General features: G+C 38.4%; 4 protein-coding genes across 10 annotated transcripts; all 4 read right to left on the bottom strand.

Annotated features, from left to right (window-relative positions):
• Positions 1-689: 689 nt before the first annotated feature.
• On the bottom strand, positions 690-3,404 carry LOC116022051 (nodulation protein H-like). 4 transcript variants are annotated; one of them, XM_031262599.1, is made up of 7 exons: positions 3,057-3,404; positions 2,928-2,971; positions 2,313-2,478; positions 1,983-2,241; positions 1,380-1,559; positions 1,134-1,289; positions 690-1,028 (listed from the first exon to the last, which is right to left on the bottom strand). In XM_031262599.1, exons 1-7 carry the CDS (start codon positions 3,119-3,121, stop codon positions 864-866), a joined length of 1,035 nt encoding a protein of 344 aa, XP_031118459.1. In that variant the 5' UTR covers positions 3,122-3,404; the 3' UTR covers positions 690-863. The 4 variants fall into 4 exon arrangements, with proteins under 4 accessions (XP_031118459.1, XP_031118460.1, XP_031118462.1 ...); XM_031262600.1 differs by lacking the exon at positions 2,928-2,971 and having other exon boundaries at positions 2,313-2,548; positions 3,057-3,400; XM_031262602.1 differs by lacking the exon at positions 3,057-3,404 and having other exon boundaries at positions 2,313-2,548; positions 2,928-2,945.
• Positions 3,405-4,493: 1,089 nt separating this feature from the next.
• Positions 4,494-8,100, bottom strand: LOC116021831 (probable inactive heme oxygenase 2, chloroplastic). The gene is made up of 5 exons (XM_031262315.1): positions 7,379-8,100; positions 6,516-6,739; positions 5,907-6,014; positions 5,665-5,809; positions 4,494-4,958 (listed from the first exon to the last, which is right to left on the bottom strand). The coding sequence occupies exons 1-4, from the start codon at positions 8,097-8,099 to the stop codon at positions 5,714-5,716; spliced, it is 1,149 nt and encodes a 382-aa protein (XP_031118175.1). The 5' UTR covers position 8,100; the 3' UTR covers positions 4,494-4,958; positions 5,665-5,713.
• Positions 8,101-8,390: 290 nt separating this feature from the next.
• On the bottom strand, positions 8,391-13,974 carry LOC116021935. Of its 4 annotated transcripts, none has more exons than XR_004099095.1 (10): positions 13,775-13,974; positions 13,208-13,538; positions 12,685-12,773; positions 12,393-12,531; positions 11,685-11,780; positions 11,410-11,529; positions 10,880-11,142; positions 10,565-10,747; positions 9,136-9,447; positions 8,391-9,052 (listed from the first exon to the last, which is right to left on the bottom strand). XR_004099095.1 is itself a non-coding variant. In XM_031262466.1 (7 exons), exons 1-7 carry the CDS (start codon positions 13,377-13,379, stop codon positions 10,637-10,639), a joined length of 990 nt encoding a protein of 329 aa, XP_031118326.1. In that variant the 5' UTR covers positions 13,380-13,974; the 3' UTR covers positions 10,309-10,636. The 4 variants fall into 4 exon arrangements, 1 of the variants encoding a protein (XP_031118326.1); XR_004099096.1 differs by lacking the exon at positions 13,775-13,974 and adding an exon at positions 13,013-13,091 and having other exon boundaries at positions 13,208-13,269; XR_004099094.1 differs by having other exon boundaries at positions 13,208-13,974.
• On the bottom strand, positions 8,603-9,318 carry LOC116023704. Its single transcript, XM_031264711.1, has 2 exons — positions 9,136-9,318; positions 8,603-9,052 (listed from the first exon to the last, which is right to left on the bottom strand). The coding sequence occupies exons 1-2, from the start codon at positions 9,316-9,318 to the stop codon at positions 8,603-8,605; spliced, it is 633 nt and encodes a 210-aa protein (XP_031120571.1).
• Positions 13,975-17,575: the final 3,601 nt, after the last annotated feature.

Raw genomic sequence — 17,575 nt, forward strand, 5'->3', positions numbered from 1 at the left:
CGAGTGAGAGTAATGAGATTTGGAGACAACCTCTAGTCAAGTTAGTCGGGGTTAGCGTTCTAAATTCGAGTTCCAGTTAATACTATTTATTTGCTTTCTTGATTTGCCCAAAACTTGGACTGGTTTGCCTTTTTGTAGTCACTTGTCTTATCGAGGTACCAAGTAGGTGAGATATTAGGCTAACTAGTGAGGTGTAGGTAGGTACCACGACACGGTTCGAGTGGAATTGGGCTGGAATCGGAACCGGACAAACTATAAAAAAAAAAAAATTATTATTTATTATTTAGATAAAGTTTAATTATTATTTAATTAAAGTTTAAACTTTAAATAACATTTTAAAATTCAACTATAACAACTTTTTTAAAATATAGTTTAACTTTGAAGTTTAAATATTTAATATAACTATTTTAAAAACATTATAGAATGGAAACTTTTCCACAAAAAATATTATTTGTTGAATGGGGACAATTTTAAAAAATAAAAAATATGACAAAAATAAAAATAAAAATATCCTGTTCGACCGAAACCGTACCAGGAACTGTAATAGAAGGTTCGGTTCCGGTTTGACCGATTTTAGAACTGGGAATCGCCGGTTAACCGTGGCCATGACTAGGTGAATGGCCTTCCCTATTGGTTGATGACCACAGCCAATGAAACATATTACTTGATCAATTGACCTAGTTCATTCATTTGTCTCTCAAAGTAAGGATTCTTTAATTTCTTCAATATTAACTTCAATGACAATAAACTAAAACAATGAAAATGTCAACTCCACTGTCAAAAGAACCAAAAGAATCTTTCTAAAACTATTTTCTTATACTGTTTTTTACAAGTGTAAGTGGCTGCAAAAAAAACTATGACTGCTAATCTGTGTGGAGAAACTGTTCATACACAGTTCCCTTCAGTTTCTCCTGGACTTCGTCCCAATTCTCGACTTGATTTGATAGTTCCCCGTTGTGTATCCTAACCTGAAGGCTGGTGAGGTTTCGAATTGGCAGCCCGAGAAACTCTTGAACATCTGTAAGTTTCTGCAGAAAAAAAAAAAGAAAAAAAAAACAGTCAAGCGATGTTACAAAATGCAGACTTGTGCAGTACACATAGTGCAAGTATTAAATGTTCTCGAGGAGGCTTACAGTGCGGTTGCTGACAATATCTTCGTAGTAAAAGACAATGTGTCTCGTGTTCTTGAAGTAATCGAGAGCAGTGGCAGAAGTTCTCAGCGTGCTCCTCAGATTAGGTATGAGTAACGACATATTTACAGTCGGTTTGTATTTGGCTAGAACTTGAGCCTGCAAGCAAGAAAGTGAGAAACGACTAACATAGTAAGTGCTAAGCTCGTAAGACCAACAGAAATGTGCATAGCGGGATTGAAGAGAGACCTCGTGTGCAGAATGAACGTGGGATTTGTGCGTTCCGTTTAGCAGTTTAGCATCCTTGTCGTAAGTATTTGCAAGGAGAGATATCAACCTGCGCAGGGGATTCCTTCGTAAAAGAAATATCGTGGACACGCCTCTTCTCTTGAAGTAGTCCACAATCTCCTCGTGATGTACCATTATTCCCTTCAATTCGACACAACATCTAGTCTAGTGAGGATTTCGAGCACATCTGTGTTCATTCTAAGCACGCTAAACCTCGTGAAATGGTGACAGACACTAAGAAAACGATTTCAAGATTCTAAAGTACTCTAGCTGAACCAACGGGAGCTGGTAAGATGGTGCGTTTTTTCCTAATTGCAGACACTAAAAAAGACTGAATCCAATCAATTAACTAGTCTAACGCATAACCTTATAACCCCGCCATATATTCTCTCTTATATTTTCAATGTGGCACTCTTAACATTTCTCAAATGCCAGCACTAAAGTTCCATTCACTAAAACTTAGAACACAGATTTAATAATTACTCCGTATCTTACTATTATTGTGTATGTGTGGATGTATATATAGCTGTGCAAGATCGAGAACGAAATGAACTGACTAGTCACCTGATTAAGCATCCATTTGAAGCCAACAGCAGCTAAGCATTCATTCTTTGAGGAACTCGTCAAAACATCAAGATTGTAAACTGTATCGAGCGTCTTTATTATCATCGAAGCATTACTCCTCCTTGCCCTAACATTGAAGATTTCTCCATTGGAGCTCACATTTATGTGGCTATTCAACAATGTCTCGAACCACCCGCTCCCCGATCTCTGCATAGACAAGATGGCAAAAAACCGAACAGGATTGCAAACACATTCCTCCCTGCAAACGATCGGTTTTCAATCAATCTAAATCATCTCCAGCCAAATGAACACACACACACACAAAGTTACCTGCTAAAAGTCTGAGGTTTAGGGAAATGCAGCAAAGGAATCTCCCATTTTTCGACATTCCTAGGAGTGGAACACAATGGATCAACCAGGTATCTTAGAGAATCTGTGCTGCCAAAATTAGCTGTTTGTCTCATGCAAATAGAAAAAATGTACACTCCACACACCACTGCAAAAAGCAAAACCACTGTTCTTAACACCAGGGGAGATTTCTTAGGTGCCTTTGTCTGAAATATGTCCTAAACCAAAAAAAAAAACATGATTTCCCTGAGTTCATAACTACTGAAGCTGCTAAAAACAACATTCTTAATTTCACAGAAACACATAAATATTCACACAAAAAAAAAAAAATCAAATCAGTGCTGGAGAAACAAGAAAGTTAAATTAACCTGAGGCTTCCATCTAAAACTCTCCATATAATGTCAGGACAAGAGAAAAAAAAAACACAATTGCTGTCTGGGTTTTAGCTATAATCATGTCTTATAAACAGTTAGAGAAACAAGGAGAAATAAATGGTCCCTGGAAAAAGTCTTCCACCCAGACCAAGAAAATTTCTTCTTTATTTTTTTTTTCTAGATTAATAAATGCAAAAACCAAACAACAATTAGTCAAACAAACCTATCCTATCCTTTCCCATGAGTACATATGTCAACTCCTGCCGGCTTAACAGAAAATATAAGAACATCATTAATAACAGCAAATCAAAAAAAAAAAAAAACAAAAAAAAAAAATCAAAACCCAATCTACCTTGAAGAAGACAAATATCTCTGGCATGTTTGAAGAAAAATGGGAAGGGATAATAACACGCGCATTTGTGGTTCTTGTATTGAGTGTTGGGTTGCTCTGATAAAGATGGGGGGAAAAGCTGGAGTAGAAGGGTGATGGTTTTACCAAAGTTTGAAGCTTTTCCTCGCTAAGATCGAAATCTTGTGGTTTATTAATGATGGACTGTCTTTAATTAATGGCATTTCCTGTTTTGTATTATTAACCACCGCGCCAAACCCTGCCAACTTAGAATTTTTTACGTAGGACTGATTCCTAAATCCTACCTTATTTTGTTGAATTTTGGTTCTCCAAGAATGACATTTATGTACGGGAGAATCTTTTGTATAAAATACTGTTGTTTAAGGGTGTTTGGTTGTTCTTCACTCTTGATATCGATCTGAAATAAAAAGTACTTCCTAGTTTTTACGTTTGTTTACTCATTTTTAAATATTAAAGTGGGAATCAAATCACCTTTCAGTAATTAATTAATCATGTTTTACTTTGTAATTGTATTAGCAGTTCTTTTATTGAAGAATATTATTCCTACTCTTAACTTTTTCTTCCTCACCAAATTTTAATGTTTGACATTTTTCTTGGCACTCACATGATTAACATAACTAATCATTCTTGTCACACTAGGAAGTAAAATTGATGGAGTAGAAATAGGGAGGATATGTAATGAAGCTCTCATGTTCAAAACTATTGAATTGTGTTTTTTCGGTATTGTACAGAATTTTGCTGCAATTTAATTTAAGAATTAATGACCATTTTGGTCCATCGACTATATCGTAATAACTAAACTAGTCATTGACTATCAATTTTGACCAATTAAATTCTCAACTATTGATTTTGTAATCGATTTGGTCATCCGTAATTACTAAATTAGTCCCCGTTAGTTTGAGGGATATGTTAGGTATGTCTTTTTATAAGATACAAAATTAAAATTAAAATTAAAATTAAAATTTTGTAGATAACGCAATACTAAATACCCTCTAAGATATAGGATAAGTAATATTTTACCCTTTGTAAAGCAAGGATGATGAGTTTGGGTCACACCAAACAAGGTGTAATTTTCTCTTAGTCACGAGGGATTTTAATATAGGCCAAATTAGCATTATTAGACTAATAAATTCACTATTGTTTCGAGAAATAAAATAATAATTGATCCGTCGGTGGATGTTATCATGTTGATATACCATATATTATTTGTGTTTTTGTGTATTTATTATTATTATTATTTTTGTTCCGGATGACAACAAAACTCACAATTACTATCTAATGATGTATATTGATTAAATTTTGATCCTATGTAATGATTCGCAAATATGACATGCTTAACTAAAAAGACATATTGACAAAAATTGAACATAACATTCTGGTACAAGAATTATGTACTACTCACCTAACCACTCCCTTAGGGGCAAAATCACAGAATTATAGCTTGAATATCAATGACAAGGATTATTAAATTCGTACAATATGATCATATAAAAGAATTCGTCAATAATGTAACATTTGTCAAAGCTTAAAGCTGGAAGAAAAATGGCCTAAAGATAGTAAGATGACGACATGACCTTATCCAACAACTACTTGGTTTGACTTTAAACATGATTTAGAAGCAGCCTACTTGTCTTTATGCCTTTGTGGGTCATGAATATGCATATCTGATCATGAGAGGAAATGTTCCTGAAGTGCACAAACGCTTAAAGTTTCCGTGCATCATAGTTGACCACCCACCCACCCACCTAAAACTTAATGGTCAAGTCGGTGATTGAACCTGTTAACAAGTTGGTTCCCGATTCCATCAATTTTGTAGCTCCAAGAAGATGGCTTTGGTGATGAGAATTGGGAGTTCCAAGTTGAACACATATGATGATATATCACCTGGTTTACACAAGCAAATAAAAGTGATACATGGGCAGCAATCGGCAAATTATAGACCTGGTCCAAAAATAACATTCAAATTCTGTATCTGTAGTTGACACATTCTGTATCTGCAGTTGACAGTTTCTGTATCTGTAGCTATCATATTATGCGTCTAACATGTACAGAAACTGTTAATTGTAGATACAGAATGTGTTGACTGAAGGTACAAAATTTTTGTATCAGGGTTCACAATGCAATATGAACCTGATCCATTGTATAACAATTGGCAACAATCAAGGTAGGCCAATAAGGGATGACGAGGACAAGGGCCAAGCCAAACGTAGCCCAACATGGTTAATATTCTTATATCGACAGATACCGGGAAGGATTCCTTTGGGTAAATAAGCGCAAATGACTTCTTATAAGTTTTGACCCGAGGGGATCCATCTCGCAAATATTAGAATACTAACCATTCTGGGCTATGTTTCATTGCGCCAATGTCTTCATCGAGTGAGATTTACTTAACAAGCGAAAAGGGTGTACATTTTAAGTATGATTTCAGGATAATCGAACTAAAGCAGAATGCTTTCATTGTCCAATAGATAGTAAAAGCAGCTATAATCAATCTGATATGAAGAATTGAAGATCCAAAACCGAAAGGGAGGGGGGGAAACACTTAATGTCGGTATTGGAGGTAAGGTAAATAAGCGTGCTGCAAACTCACCATCGAAAGATATAAGTGCGCTCTTTGGGTTGGAATGGAACTGCCTGTTTTACAGGAAGACGATTAACCGGACTATCTGCCCCATAAACCGGAATGCCTTGGGTATATCCCGCAAACATTTGTTTTTCTCCTTTCTAGACCAGTGCTGCGTTAACATAACATAACAATTCAAGTAAATAACTGGCAGGGAAAAGCAATTGACAGTACCTTCAAAGTCGAAACATTCATAAGAATAATATTACCTCACTGAGCATGTTGAGCTTCTCCCTTACGCCCTGCAGCTGCTTCTCGGGGTCTCCTTCCCACGTGTAGACCTCCAATTCTCTTCCTTCTAAGAGCTTTTCAGAAACCTTATAATAGCAAACAGGACAACGAGATAAGAGACAGGACTTCATGATATCCGGTTCAAGTACAGTTATGAAGAAAGTATATAAATCAGAGTTTAATCATTAAACGCACAATGGAAAGATAATCTCCAGTATTTTACTCAGCCAATAGATGAAAACCGCCTCTCAATGACAGTAATAGCCTTATAATTTACACCGTATGAAACATTCATTAGTGCACTACAGGGGAAACCTTTTGTGAAATCTTTTGTTATAAAGCATCTCCAAATTAATTTTTCTGAAAGGTGAAAAGAGCAGATAAACTGAAGGGACGATGGATTTGCTTAATTCTTCCGACACTATCAGTTTAGGATTGTGTTTATATGATCCATCAAGCAATCGAGGCCAGGAGGGAACAAAAGTAGGCTTAGTCACTAAACAAAGCATCTCGAGATTTATTTAATAACGAATGAAATAAAAATAAAAATAAAAATAAAAAGCAGGTCAAATTAGTGAGGATTGAACCTTTTTAGCTATAACTTGACCTCCAGCTATATGGGAGAAGTATATGTTGTAGAAGTGGCAGAGAAACAATGGGGGATTAGTCTCCGCGAGCTCCTCGAGATACTTAGAGTAATCAACACCAGGATTGCTAGGTTCTGGTATAACATTACCCTGTTGGCTAAACCATTCTAAATCTTTGGAAATGCAATCTGCTCGTTCTAATCCAGTCTTTCTGAAGTAAGCATCTATTCCACACAATAGCAGGATATGTCAAGTTCAGCTTAAGCATTAAATCAGTTAAAGTGATGAAACATAACAAACCATTAATCATTAAAAACCCAATCTTGAGATTCCATCTCTCTTTTCGGCGATTTGAATGGAAATTGGGGACAACCTAGCCAAATTGGTCAAACAGTTTACTAGGTAACTACAAGGTTACAAGTTCCACCATTGTGAGAGCAGCCTATTAGCTCAATTGGTCAAGTTGTTGGCTTAGTAACCACAAGAATACAAGTTCGACTCTAGTGGTTCTGTACCACCTGTTAACACATTCTGTACCTAAAGTTTATGTACATGTAAACAAATAACTTGATAATTGTTGACACATAATATGATAGTTACCTGTACATAAACTAATGTTTCAACCTCAGATACAGAATCTGAATGTTATTTTTGGACTAGCGTCTACAATACCAGGTAGACCCTAATATAACTTGCCGTGGAAGCCACCTATTGGCCTTCTTAGTTTGAGAAAGCTATTGACTTTCTTGGTTTGAGTCACAGCTAATCGCCAGGGTCTTTCAACGCATGGTAGGTGCGGGTTAAGATATGAAACAATTAGCAAAAACACAGCACAAATGTAGCAAAATCTGAAGAATACATACAGGAAACATCGCTGGATTCATCAACAATGCGTTCAATTGTGCCGAACACAAGCTTAGTATCCACAAGGTACTTCAAGAATCCTTCCACACTAGGCTGCCAAGACTTGCCATTTTCATCCCCGTCATCTTCATCAACTGAAACCGACCCTTCACTGTCACTGACCTCACCTTCCTCCATTGCTTCTTCACTGCCACTATCTCCCGATTCTTTCTCACTCTCACCTCTCCGCTTACTCTTTGACGGTTTGCCACTATTGCGAAGCTTCATCGTGACAAATCTCATCTCTTCAGTGATACCCTTGCTCTCGCCAGGGTATTGCTTTCTGTACCTCCTTCTTTTCTGTTTCAACGGCGGCAAACTCCCCGTCGCCGCCGCCGCGGCGGAAAATGACGCCGATCCATTTCCGTTTTCGTCTTCTTCTTCTTCGCCGCTGTACTCATCGTCTTCGGTTTCCGACTGTGAAAGTGTTGCTGAGGAAAAGCTGGAGCTTGAACAATGAAGGACTGAAAGTGAAAGGGGCCTGTTGGTTCTGAGAATTATTTTCTTGATTGTTGGGATAATTGGGAGAGAAAGACAGTCGTTGGGAGTGAAAATTTGGAATTTTGAAGATTTTATCGGCGTGGGGTTTGCCCCTATTACCGCAGCACAAGTGTAGCAAGCCATGGTTGCAATTCTGCTAACATGCTCGAATTCGGTTATTTGTAGAAGATAAACCCTCATGTTAAACTAGGAATTAGTAAGAAATTGGGGGTCTTGGTTGCAAACTTGAAATTACTTCCCTATTTATATGCTCGAATAATCTCACTGTTACTTTCTCAACTTACTAAGCACAAACAATTCAACTCCCTCCATATGAAAGTACAACCGGATGACACTAGACACCACGGACTAACTTTTTAGTACCTGCTCAGTCATAATTATTAAAATTGAGGGATAATTAAATAATTAAAGTCATGTTTTGGGTCATAGATATGAATTTTTGTGACTGATGGTGTAAAATAACAAGAAGTCATTCCAATAATGTTTTTAAAATGTTTGCATAAGCAGCTCAATTAGTCACAAAATGAGTAAAATTTAGAAAGAAAGACCAGTCTAACTAGCGGCAGTGTGAATACAACTTTTGAAAGTGAAGGATTTCTTGTATACAGTAAACAAAAGTCTAATCTATACTTTCGGCTGAACTTTATGATTTATGTACATAAAGATAGAATAACATGAGCATTTCAATGTAACTTGATAAATCCAGCAGTCTTGCGCCACTTCCAAGAATCAGACGGAGATTTGGGCAGAGGTGGGAGCAACAAAGCCCGCCGGCAAAGACCAAACGGCCATCCTTCGCACTGAGAAAACTGCACAATGTTCGAGCCCCGCCTCCACAAATCAGGGAAATCGATCCCGCTCAAGCTCGAGCACCGGGAAAAGCTCGTCTTGGCCGACACAAATGCCTCCATGCTGCCGGTAGAGCTTGATGAGCAGTGAGAGAAATGGCTGCCAACAGACACAAACTCCTCTCTTTCTTCACCATTGTTTCCCAGCTTCTGCTGCATTAATATTGCCTTTGCAGGGATGAACAAATCTCCGGCAGCAGGGGAGAAATCACAGCACAAATTAAGGCTCATCTTCTGCCTGAATTTTGATTCCAGGTATTTGCTTATGACTGCCGAGACAAATTCCTGCAATAAATGGTGAAAAGAAAATCTCAGAAAATTAAATTAGCGCAGTTTTCTTGGGGGTGAAGTGAATGAGATAGCAATACTTCATCTTCTTCGTAATCACTGGTTAGAGCTTCTTCTTCTTCTTCTTCTTCGTTTTCCAGTCTGGAAGTAGAGAACTTGCAGCATAAACCATGGCAGTTAGCAAATGCATCCTTCAAAGTCGAGGAAAGGCATTTGCATCTCTTGGAAGGATTTGGTGAGGTTTCATCACGATAGCAGGCCATTTTTTGGGTGAGAGATGATGGTTGGAGAGCTTGTTGGTAAACTTGCAGGTGAAAAGTACCCTTCAGCACTAAATACTTGGAGTGCAAACTTTACTATGCTTAACAGTAATCAGTATTCTATTGGAAATCCTGCATGAATATGTCCTTTTATCAAAAGACTGAAATTAATAATCATTACTATATAAATTTTCAACACCTCACACGGCCCGAAAAAACTAATGAATAGATAAATTACGGTTACTAAGCAATCCATTACGGCCCATTAGGGCAGTAGGTGTAACTCCCACATTGACACATTGCAATTTTTTGAGTATGATCATGTGTTCTTATTCATAATCTACCACTCATGAATCAATTGAGCTGTCCATGAAGACAAAATGTGAAATTTCTTCGCTAGACCCCCACACCCTGACCCGACAGGATAGTAAAGGGATAAATAACCGTAACTCAATGGTCCATTACAACACATTAGGTGGAAAGAACCATGCTTATTGCCCACAAGAACCCCACCATATTGGGATACTACGATTGTTAAGATTTGATCATTACTCATTACCCGCAATCTACCAACCAAGAACCATATGAGTTGTCCTTTTATATGTTCTTCTGACCTTGCAGTTACATTATCAACCTGGCTAAGCTATAAGTTCAAGTTTTTTCCAATATTTTTTTGGGTGAAAACTTCAGAAAAGCAAATGAAACTAAATAGATCAGAGCTTATTCTGGTAGGTGTTGAGAGACAGATAGCTCATGAATTCAGTCACAAATGGGGTGGGTGGTGAGCTAACTTTTGAGTTTATGAGCCAACCTACAGGATAAAGTTAGGTAGTGCACTCATAATAATAATGTGAGCAATAAAACACCAGACAGAGATGATGCAAGCTAGCCATGACTGTAGAGAATATAACATTTCCAGGAGTTGAAGTAACTGCACTTTTCTTCCTGTCAAATGAAGGCATCATTCCAAAAGGGGAGAACAGTAAAACCGTATTGTTACTCGTAGTTAAACTCTGTATTTCTCAAGTGAGTTAAAACCAGTTTTGATCATTCGATCAATCTATAAAGTTGTGAATTCGTGTGAAGTGATTTTGACACCTGTCACAATCTCTGCTTAATACAAAAAATGCTCAGACACAATACAATGATCTATCCACCAAACAGCAAAGAAGAGACAAAGAAAGCTCTCAGAAGCTGCAAGTAGGGAAAATTTGAATGTCTGGTTAACAAGATACAGACTGATTTTTACCACTCCACACGGCTATAAAGCAGCTTTCTTCAAGGATCAATGTTTCGTTATCTTCTTCTGTTAGTGAGTAGCTTATACACTGACAACTCCAGACATCCATGGAACGACTAATGGTGCATTTGGATTGACATTTCTAAAAGATTCAGAATACCGCGCCTTAAAGTTCAATCTGGGATTCTCTGACTGCATTTTCGGATAACACCAAAAAAGAAGAAAAAGAAGAACAGCTTTATCTCATACTGATTGTCCTTAGATTATGAGCATCGAGAAATATCATAAATTATTAGAGTAGATATGGGAAACAGTCTGACTTACAGATTTCAACCAGCATTCCTGATGTTTATGTTGATAAATATCAGGGGAATAACATCCCGTTTCAGATGGGCAGTAAACCCATATATTGCACTTTTTCTCGCCTGGTTTTGCATGCTTAGCTTGATCCAAACAAGCCATACAACAGTCATATGCAGATTCTTTAAGGTGGGTTAGGCCCCATCTGACTGCATCGCCATCATAATCTGTATGAAGCTCTGCATGACATTCAGGAGGAAGTTTTTTGCCAGCAATGATTTCACTTTCTGGGGAAAAAAGAAGTCGATCACAGTGAGAATATAAGTCTTTGAAATATCCCAGTTTTACTAGATCCTTTCTATTTTATAAACTCTAGACCATATAGCTATGGAATGAATGTACAATAAAGACTGAAATCACATGTTCAATTGATGAGATATTCAATTTGAAAGTTCTTTCTCTTTCAGTTTCTTTGTTTTCATGTGCTTATATTTTTCTGGTTTGATCAAAAGATGCGTTGAGAAAGTCACTGAAACTGAAAGGAAAGTAATCACCAAATTCCGCTCCATCAGGTTTGTCATAATGTTCCTTATTAATGACCTCAACTGGTATATGGAGACCAATTTCCTCAGACAGCTCAAACCAATCAATCTCCAAAGCTCTTGCTAATGCAACTGCAAACAAAGTTCTCTGAAATATTAAGCTCCTTACAACAATTCCACACGATACACGCGCAACAAACCAGATCATGTAAAAGGTATATGTTATATTTCTCAGAAATACATGCAAAATAGACAGCATAAGTGAAGGAGGGCTGAAGAGGATATACCAGCTTCCTCTGGTGCAATACTCGAATTTGATTTATTCCCATGTATAACTTTATTGGCTTCTTCTACTTTTGCCTTGCGCCAGTTTTCAACTGCCTCTGCTTATTCAATAACCCATCAATGAAGATACCATATATTATAAATAAAATGCAGAAAAGACACCCTCAATTCGATTTCCTCTTTCGAGTAGTATAATTGCATGATGCTGCCCAGTAGTCACTCAAGCAAAAGATTTAGCTAGCACAGAGAGTTCCTTGCATATGCATTATGGTTAAATTTTTATAGAGCCATTAGTTACACCATTTCATCTTCTACTGCTATCTACAACTGCCCTGCACCTCTCAACTTTGCACTAGCCAACTGCACTACCATGCCATAACAATATAAGATTACTAGGCTCAAGTCAAAAATTGGTCAGGTCATTGGTTTGGTAATCACAATGTTCCAAGTTCAACTCCTCGTAGGAGCAGCCTATTGGCATTTTTGATTTGAGTCGGACACCTATGGACAACCTAAAGCTCGTTTGTGATCCTTTGACGGTTTTGTGATCCTTTGACAGTTAGGGTCACAAGGCAGGATTTGGTGCACACCCTCTAGTAGTAGCTGCAGGTATTCCTCATCATCCAAGATTAAAGAAGATTTGATCGAACGGTATAGGAGACTAACAAAAGATCAACCCAAGTTACTCAAACAAAAGATGATGCACTCACCTGTCTGCAAGGTTGCATTCACAACACCTTCCAAGCCTCTCAAAGTGGCTATAATCTCATCTGTTATCTTCTGTTTCATGGAATGTGGTGCTTCCACAACCTTTTCTTCCACTAAAAGCTTGTCCTTTATTTGTGTTACCTTCAGAAAAATAGAATGTGCTTCTCACCCATTAGCACTGAAAGTATAAGAAATCCACATCAATCCAAATCTATAAGTAATAGCATATCATATCATTTCTAGCCTTCCCTAAACAAATAAGCTAACAACAACCATATGCAAAGGGGACAATACCAACTTAATAAGCTCTGTAGGTTCTGATCCTTTTCGTATTCGAATAGAGTCTTCCATTGTCCTAATCTGATCTGGGCTATATCTAAAATCTGCAAACAAAATGCCCATTAATAAACCACCATTCTACTGCTTAAAAAAAGCAAACTTTCCAAGGATAACTCAGCTAGGTTGGTCAGCCTGTTAACTTGATAATCGGAAGGTTAATAGTTCGACTCTTAGCAAATGCAGTTGAGCCGGCTATAGACAACAAATGTTCGACTATTAGAAGGAGCTACCTATTGGCCTTTTTGGTATAAGCTAGTGACAACCTAGCCTATGAGCTATTTACCTCTTGTTGTCCTTAGAGGTAGGATCACAACTCATGAGAGGCAGAATTTATTATTCACATCTCGAATTGTGGCTGCGGGCTTCATCGTCACTCCAAAAAAGAAAAAGAAACTAACTTTCCAAATTGGGTGTACATAAAAACCAAAATCAACAGACTGGCAATCCAAAAATGGCAGAATCATATACACAGACTTACCCTTCTGGTAATCGTTGTACATGTACAGAGAAGTGAAGAGAGAGTGAAGCACAAAGAAAGCAACCACGGTGTTGATGGAGCAGACAATGATTGTTGCCCACTTGTACGAACACCATTTCCCCCTTCTCCCGCTGCGGTAAACCCCGCCCAACCACTCTCCACCTCTCGCCATCTCCCTCAGCAAAAATCAATAAAATTCGTAAATGTTTCAGTGCCTTCTCCCTCAACTCAACTCCCCCTCCGTCCCATCATCTCTCTTTATAACATGGAGTATCTCTGTACGTGCCCGGTAGAAGAAGCAAAGACTGCAACTTGCAAATTTATCGAGATTCTGCAAATTTTTGGGAATTGTGGATTAGGGATCCGAGAGATCGGTAGCATCAATGTCACGTCTTCTTGTTTGGGGTGATGACTGATTAGACAATAAAGTGGGTAGAATAGTTGTTTTAATAATATAATAACGGTTTCTTTGTTGTTCTTTATCTGTACATGAACAGAGAATCTGCAAACCAGGAAAAAGAAAAAGGTGAAATGACTGAGTGTGGAGAATGTAGGGCTTGAGCTTACTCAAAAATGGGGTTAACGCCCACGTTCTTGTGAAATGTGTTTGAGTTTCTGCCATTTGCAGCTGAAGGACTAGAGAGAGGGTTAACATTGTTGGATCTAGTCATCACAAATTCTCAACTTTAGGAGCTTCAGTGTTGGATTTAAGCATTTGTTACTTGATAGAGGATATTACAAGAGTAGAGATTGGAGAAGAAGGAAGGACGAAAGAATCATTCTGTATATTATATTGACTTGATCCAAGAAGTGCATATTACACTTATATACACAACAATGTACTGAAGAAGGGAAATAACCAACACATAACAAACATATAACAGACTGCTGAAACTGAAAACTCTTCTAACTAATTCTAACAGATTAACAGACACCTTTAATCCTCTAATATCCCCCGCAAGCTGGAGTGTACATGGAATGAAGCCCCAACTTGGAGACAAATTTCTGAAACAGCAAAGGTTGTAGAGGCTTCGTTAAGATGTCTGCTGTTTGGTTTTCAGTGGACACATGCAATAGCTTGAGAACCCCCTTTTGGACCTTTTCTCTTATCAGATGGCAGTCTATCTCTATATGTTTGGTTCTTTCGTGAAAGACAGGGTTTTCTGCGATAGCAATGGCAGACTTGCTATCAGAGAACAAGAGTGCTGCTTCTTATAAGTGGACTTCCAGAACTTCAAGGAGGTAAAATAGCCACTGTATTTCACAGGCAGCAAGGGCCAAAGCTCTGTACTCAGCTTCAGAAGACGATCTAGAGACAGTGCTTTGTTTTTTTGATTTCCAAGATACTAAGGCATCCCCCAAAAATACACAAAAACCAGTCACAGATCTTCTGGTGTCTGGACATGCTGCCCAGTCTGAATCAGCAAAACCTCTCACCTTTAAGCTGGATTTTGCAGGGAAGAATAGGCCTTGCCCAGGGTTGCCTTTAACATATCTGAGCACTCTGTGGGCTGCTTGTAGATGGAGAGTGGTGGGGTTATCCAAGAATTGAGAGAGCTGCTGCACAGCAAAACATATATCAGGTCTAGTGATAGTTAGATATAGAAGTTTTCCTACCAATCTTCTATACTGTGAGTTATCCTCTAAGGCTGCCCCTTCATGTTTGGAAAGTTTGTTTGTCTGGACCATGGGGCACTTCACTGGTTTGCTGTTAGTAAACCCTGTATCATGTAAAAGATCTAAAGCATACTTTCTTTGTGTTATAGATATGCCTGTCTGGTTTCTAGCCACTTCAAGCCCTAAAAAAAACTTTAGGTTCCCCAAATCCTTGATCTGAAAAACTGAGTGCAAGTGCTCTTTGATCTACTGTATTTGGTTTCCATCACTACTAGCCAAGACTATATCATCAACATACACTAGAAGGGCAATGAAATTATTGCCAGACCCTCTAGTGAACAATGAATTATCACACACTGCTTGCTTGAACCCCATGCTGAATAACTCAGTGGTTAATCTAGCATTCCATTGCCTGCTTGCCTGTTTTAGGCCATAAAGTGATCTCTTCAGTTTACACACTTGTCCGGGTTGCTCAGGAACAAACCCTGGGGGAAGGGTCATGTATACTTCCTCTTTAAGGTCACCATGCAAGAATGCATTATTGACATCAAGTTGGCATAATTGCCATCTTTTTGCAGCTGCTACAGTGAGCAAGGTTCTGATGGTTGTGACCTTGGCTACTGGGCTGAAAGTGTCAACATAATCAATTCCACAAGTTTGAGTATACCCCTTTGCAACAAGCCTAGCTTTGCACCTTTCCATTGTTCCATCAGCTTTGTGTTTTACTTTATAGACCCATCGACACCCTATTGGTTGTTTGGAGGGTGGAAGTGTGGTCAATTCCCATGTTTTGTTGGCCTGCAGAGCATCAATCTCAGCTTGCATGGCAGCTTTCCAACACTCATGGTGAATAGCTTCATTGTAAGACTTGGGCTCTTGGATGCCAAGTATGTTGGTGGCAAATGCTTTGAAACCAGGAGACACTCTCTTGTAGGACAAAACAGTAGAGAGAGTATGGGGAGAGGTCCTGGTAGTAGGTAAGGAACAATCATAGTCTCTGAGATATGTTGGGCTTGATGTTTGCCCACTGGACCTTCTAGGTTGTGCTAGACTATGATCAGACTGTGGTAAAACAGATTGCTTCAGGTTAGAATCACCCTGGGAGAGATTAGACCTATGGCTGTCTAACTCTGTATGATCGTCAGTGTTCCTTGTCTCAACTGTTTGAGAAGGCCTTTGAGAGGTGTCACCTTCTACAATGAGATCAGATCTGTGGCTGTCTAGTTCTGCATGACCATTACTGTTACTTGTTTCAATTGCTTGAGAAGGCCCTTGGGAGGCACCATCTTCCACATCACTATTATCATTTGGTAGGATAATGTTTTGAAATGACCCTTGATCATCTAGGTTTCCAGCTGCCTTGAAAGGGAATGTATTCTCATAAAACACCACATCCCTTGAAATAAACACCTCCCTGGAGCCTAGATCATAGAGCTTATACCCTTTTACTCCATTGGGGTATCTAAGAAACAAACACCTTCTGGCCCTGGGTGAAAACTTGCTTTGATGTCCTTTGTGCACAACTGCATAGACCAAGCATCCAAAGATTTTGAGGTGATGGTACTGAGGTTCCCTTTTAAATAGAGTGATATGGAATTTGACCCTGTAAGGCTGCTGAGGGCAGTCTATTGATGATATAAACTGCATGTAATATACAATCTCCCCAGAAACCATCTGACAGCCTAACTTGAAACTTGAGAGCCCTTGCAACTGACAGAATGTGTCCATGCTTCCTTTCCACTATCCCATTTTGCTGTGGTGTGTAGACACATGTTGTCTGATGGATAATACCTTTTTCTAGATAAAAGCTGTCCATCTTGAACTCCTGTCCATTATCTGTTCTGATGCATTTGACTGCCTTACCAACCTGTGTCAAAGTAAAGGCACAAAAGGCTTTGACAAATGTTCTAACCTCACCCTTATTTCTCAGCAAATACACCCATGTGACCCTGCTATAGTCATCCACAATGGTTAGGAAATATTTGTGTCCATATATGGTATGGTCCCCAGATGTCAAAATGCACAAGATCAAAGCAATCATTAGAAGAACTAGAATTAGTATTGAAGGGCAATCTCTTTTGTTTGGCCAAATGACATATATCACAATCATCAATTTTATTCATTTTGAATGTCAAATTTGACAAAGACAATTGTTTCAACTTCTCATAGGAACAATGTCCTAATCTGGCATGCCATATGCTGCCAGAATTACAAGCATTAGCCCTAACATGTCCTATTCTACCACTACCAGACATATCAGGTTTAACTAGATGATATAAACCTCTTTGCAAGCTAGCCAGACCAATCATCCTCCCACAGTCCTGATCCTGTATAATGCACACATCAGAATATAGCAATAACTTGCACTTAGAAGTTTTAATCAATTCACTAACTGATATCAAATTGTAGTGGAAAGCAGGGACACAAAACACATTCTGCAGGATCAAGCTACCAGTATTGACTGATCCTATGTGTGTAATATCAGCCTTATCAGCATTAGGCAATTCAACAAACATTCCTTGAACTCTTTTTGCATTTGTCAACATACTGAAATGACAAACAATATGATGGGTGGCCCCACTATCTAATATCCAACTAGTTTTGCATTTAGAAGAGATTCCAGAATGAGTACCTTCAAGCTGTGTATTAGGAGCAAAGTTGGCAGCAATCAGGTTAGCTTGAGGTGCCACTGCTCCAGGTACCTCCAAAGGTGAACTGTAAGTCATGTTGTCCCTTTGCAAGACCTGCTTA

Source organism: Ipomoea triloba, chromosome 6 (genome assembly GCF_003576645.1).
Source record: "Ipomoea triloba cultivar NCNSP0323 chromosome 6, ASM357664v1".
Classification (NCBI taxonomy): Eukaryota; Viridiplantae; Streptophyta; class Magnoliopsida; order Solanales; family Convolvulaceae; genus Ipomoea; species Ipomoea triloba.

What these genes read in the sequence shown, in the direction of transcription:
- LOC116022051 (XM_031262599.1), bottom strand. Translation starts at nt 3,121, where the DNA reads ATGCGCGTGTTATTATCCCTTCCCATTTTTCTTCAAACATGCCAGAGA. An exon ending in CATGGGAAAGGATAGGATAG is followed by an intron (nt 2,479 to 2,927) that starts GTTTGTTTGACT and finishes TGCTTTTTGCAG; the next exon opens with TGGTGTGTGGAGTGTACATT. An exon ending in ATATTGTCAGCAACCGCACT is followed by an intron (nt 1,029 to 1,133) that starts GTAAGCCTCCTC and finishes TTTTTTCTGCAG; the next exon opens with AAACTTACAGATGTTCAAGA.
- LOC116021831 (XM_031262315.1), bottom strand. Translation starts at nt 8,099, where the DNA reads ATGAGGGTTTATCTTCTACAAATAACCGAATTCGAGCATGTTAGCAGA. An exon ending in GTCAAGTTATAGCTAAAAAG is followed by an intron (nt 6,015 to 6,515) that starts GTTCAATCCTCA and finishes TGCTATTATAAG; the next exon opens with GTTTCTGAAAAGCTCTTAGA. An exon ending in AGCTCAACATGCTCAGTGAG is followed by an intron (nt 5,810 to 5,906) that starts GTAATATTATTC and finishes ATGTTAACGCAG; the next exon opens with CACTGGTCTAGAAAGGAGAA.
- LOC116023704 (XM_031264711.1), bottom strand. Translation starts at nt 9,318, where the DNA reads ATGGCCTGCTATCGTGATGAAACCTCACCAAATCCTTCCAAGAGATGC. An exon ending in GTGATTACGAAGAAGATGAA is followed by an intron (nt 9,053 to 9,135) that starts GTATTGCTATCT and finishes CATTTATTGCAG; the next exon opens with GAATTTGTCTCGGCAGTCAT.
- LOC116021935 (XM_031262466.1), bottom strand. Translation starts at nt 13,379, where the DNA reads ATGGCGAGAGGTGGAGAGTGGTTGGGCGGGGTTTACCGCAGCGGGAGA. An exon ending in GTACAACGATTACCAGAAGG is followed by an intron (nt 12,774 to 13,207) that starts GTAAGTCTGTGT and finishes TTTTGTTTGCAG; the next exon opens with ATTTTAGATATAGCCCAGAT. An exon ending in CTACAGAGCTTATTAAGTTG is followed by an intron (nt 12,532 to 12,684) that starts GTATTGTCCCCT and finishes ATTTTTCTGAAG; the next exon opens with GTAACACAAATAAAGGACAA.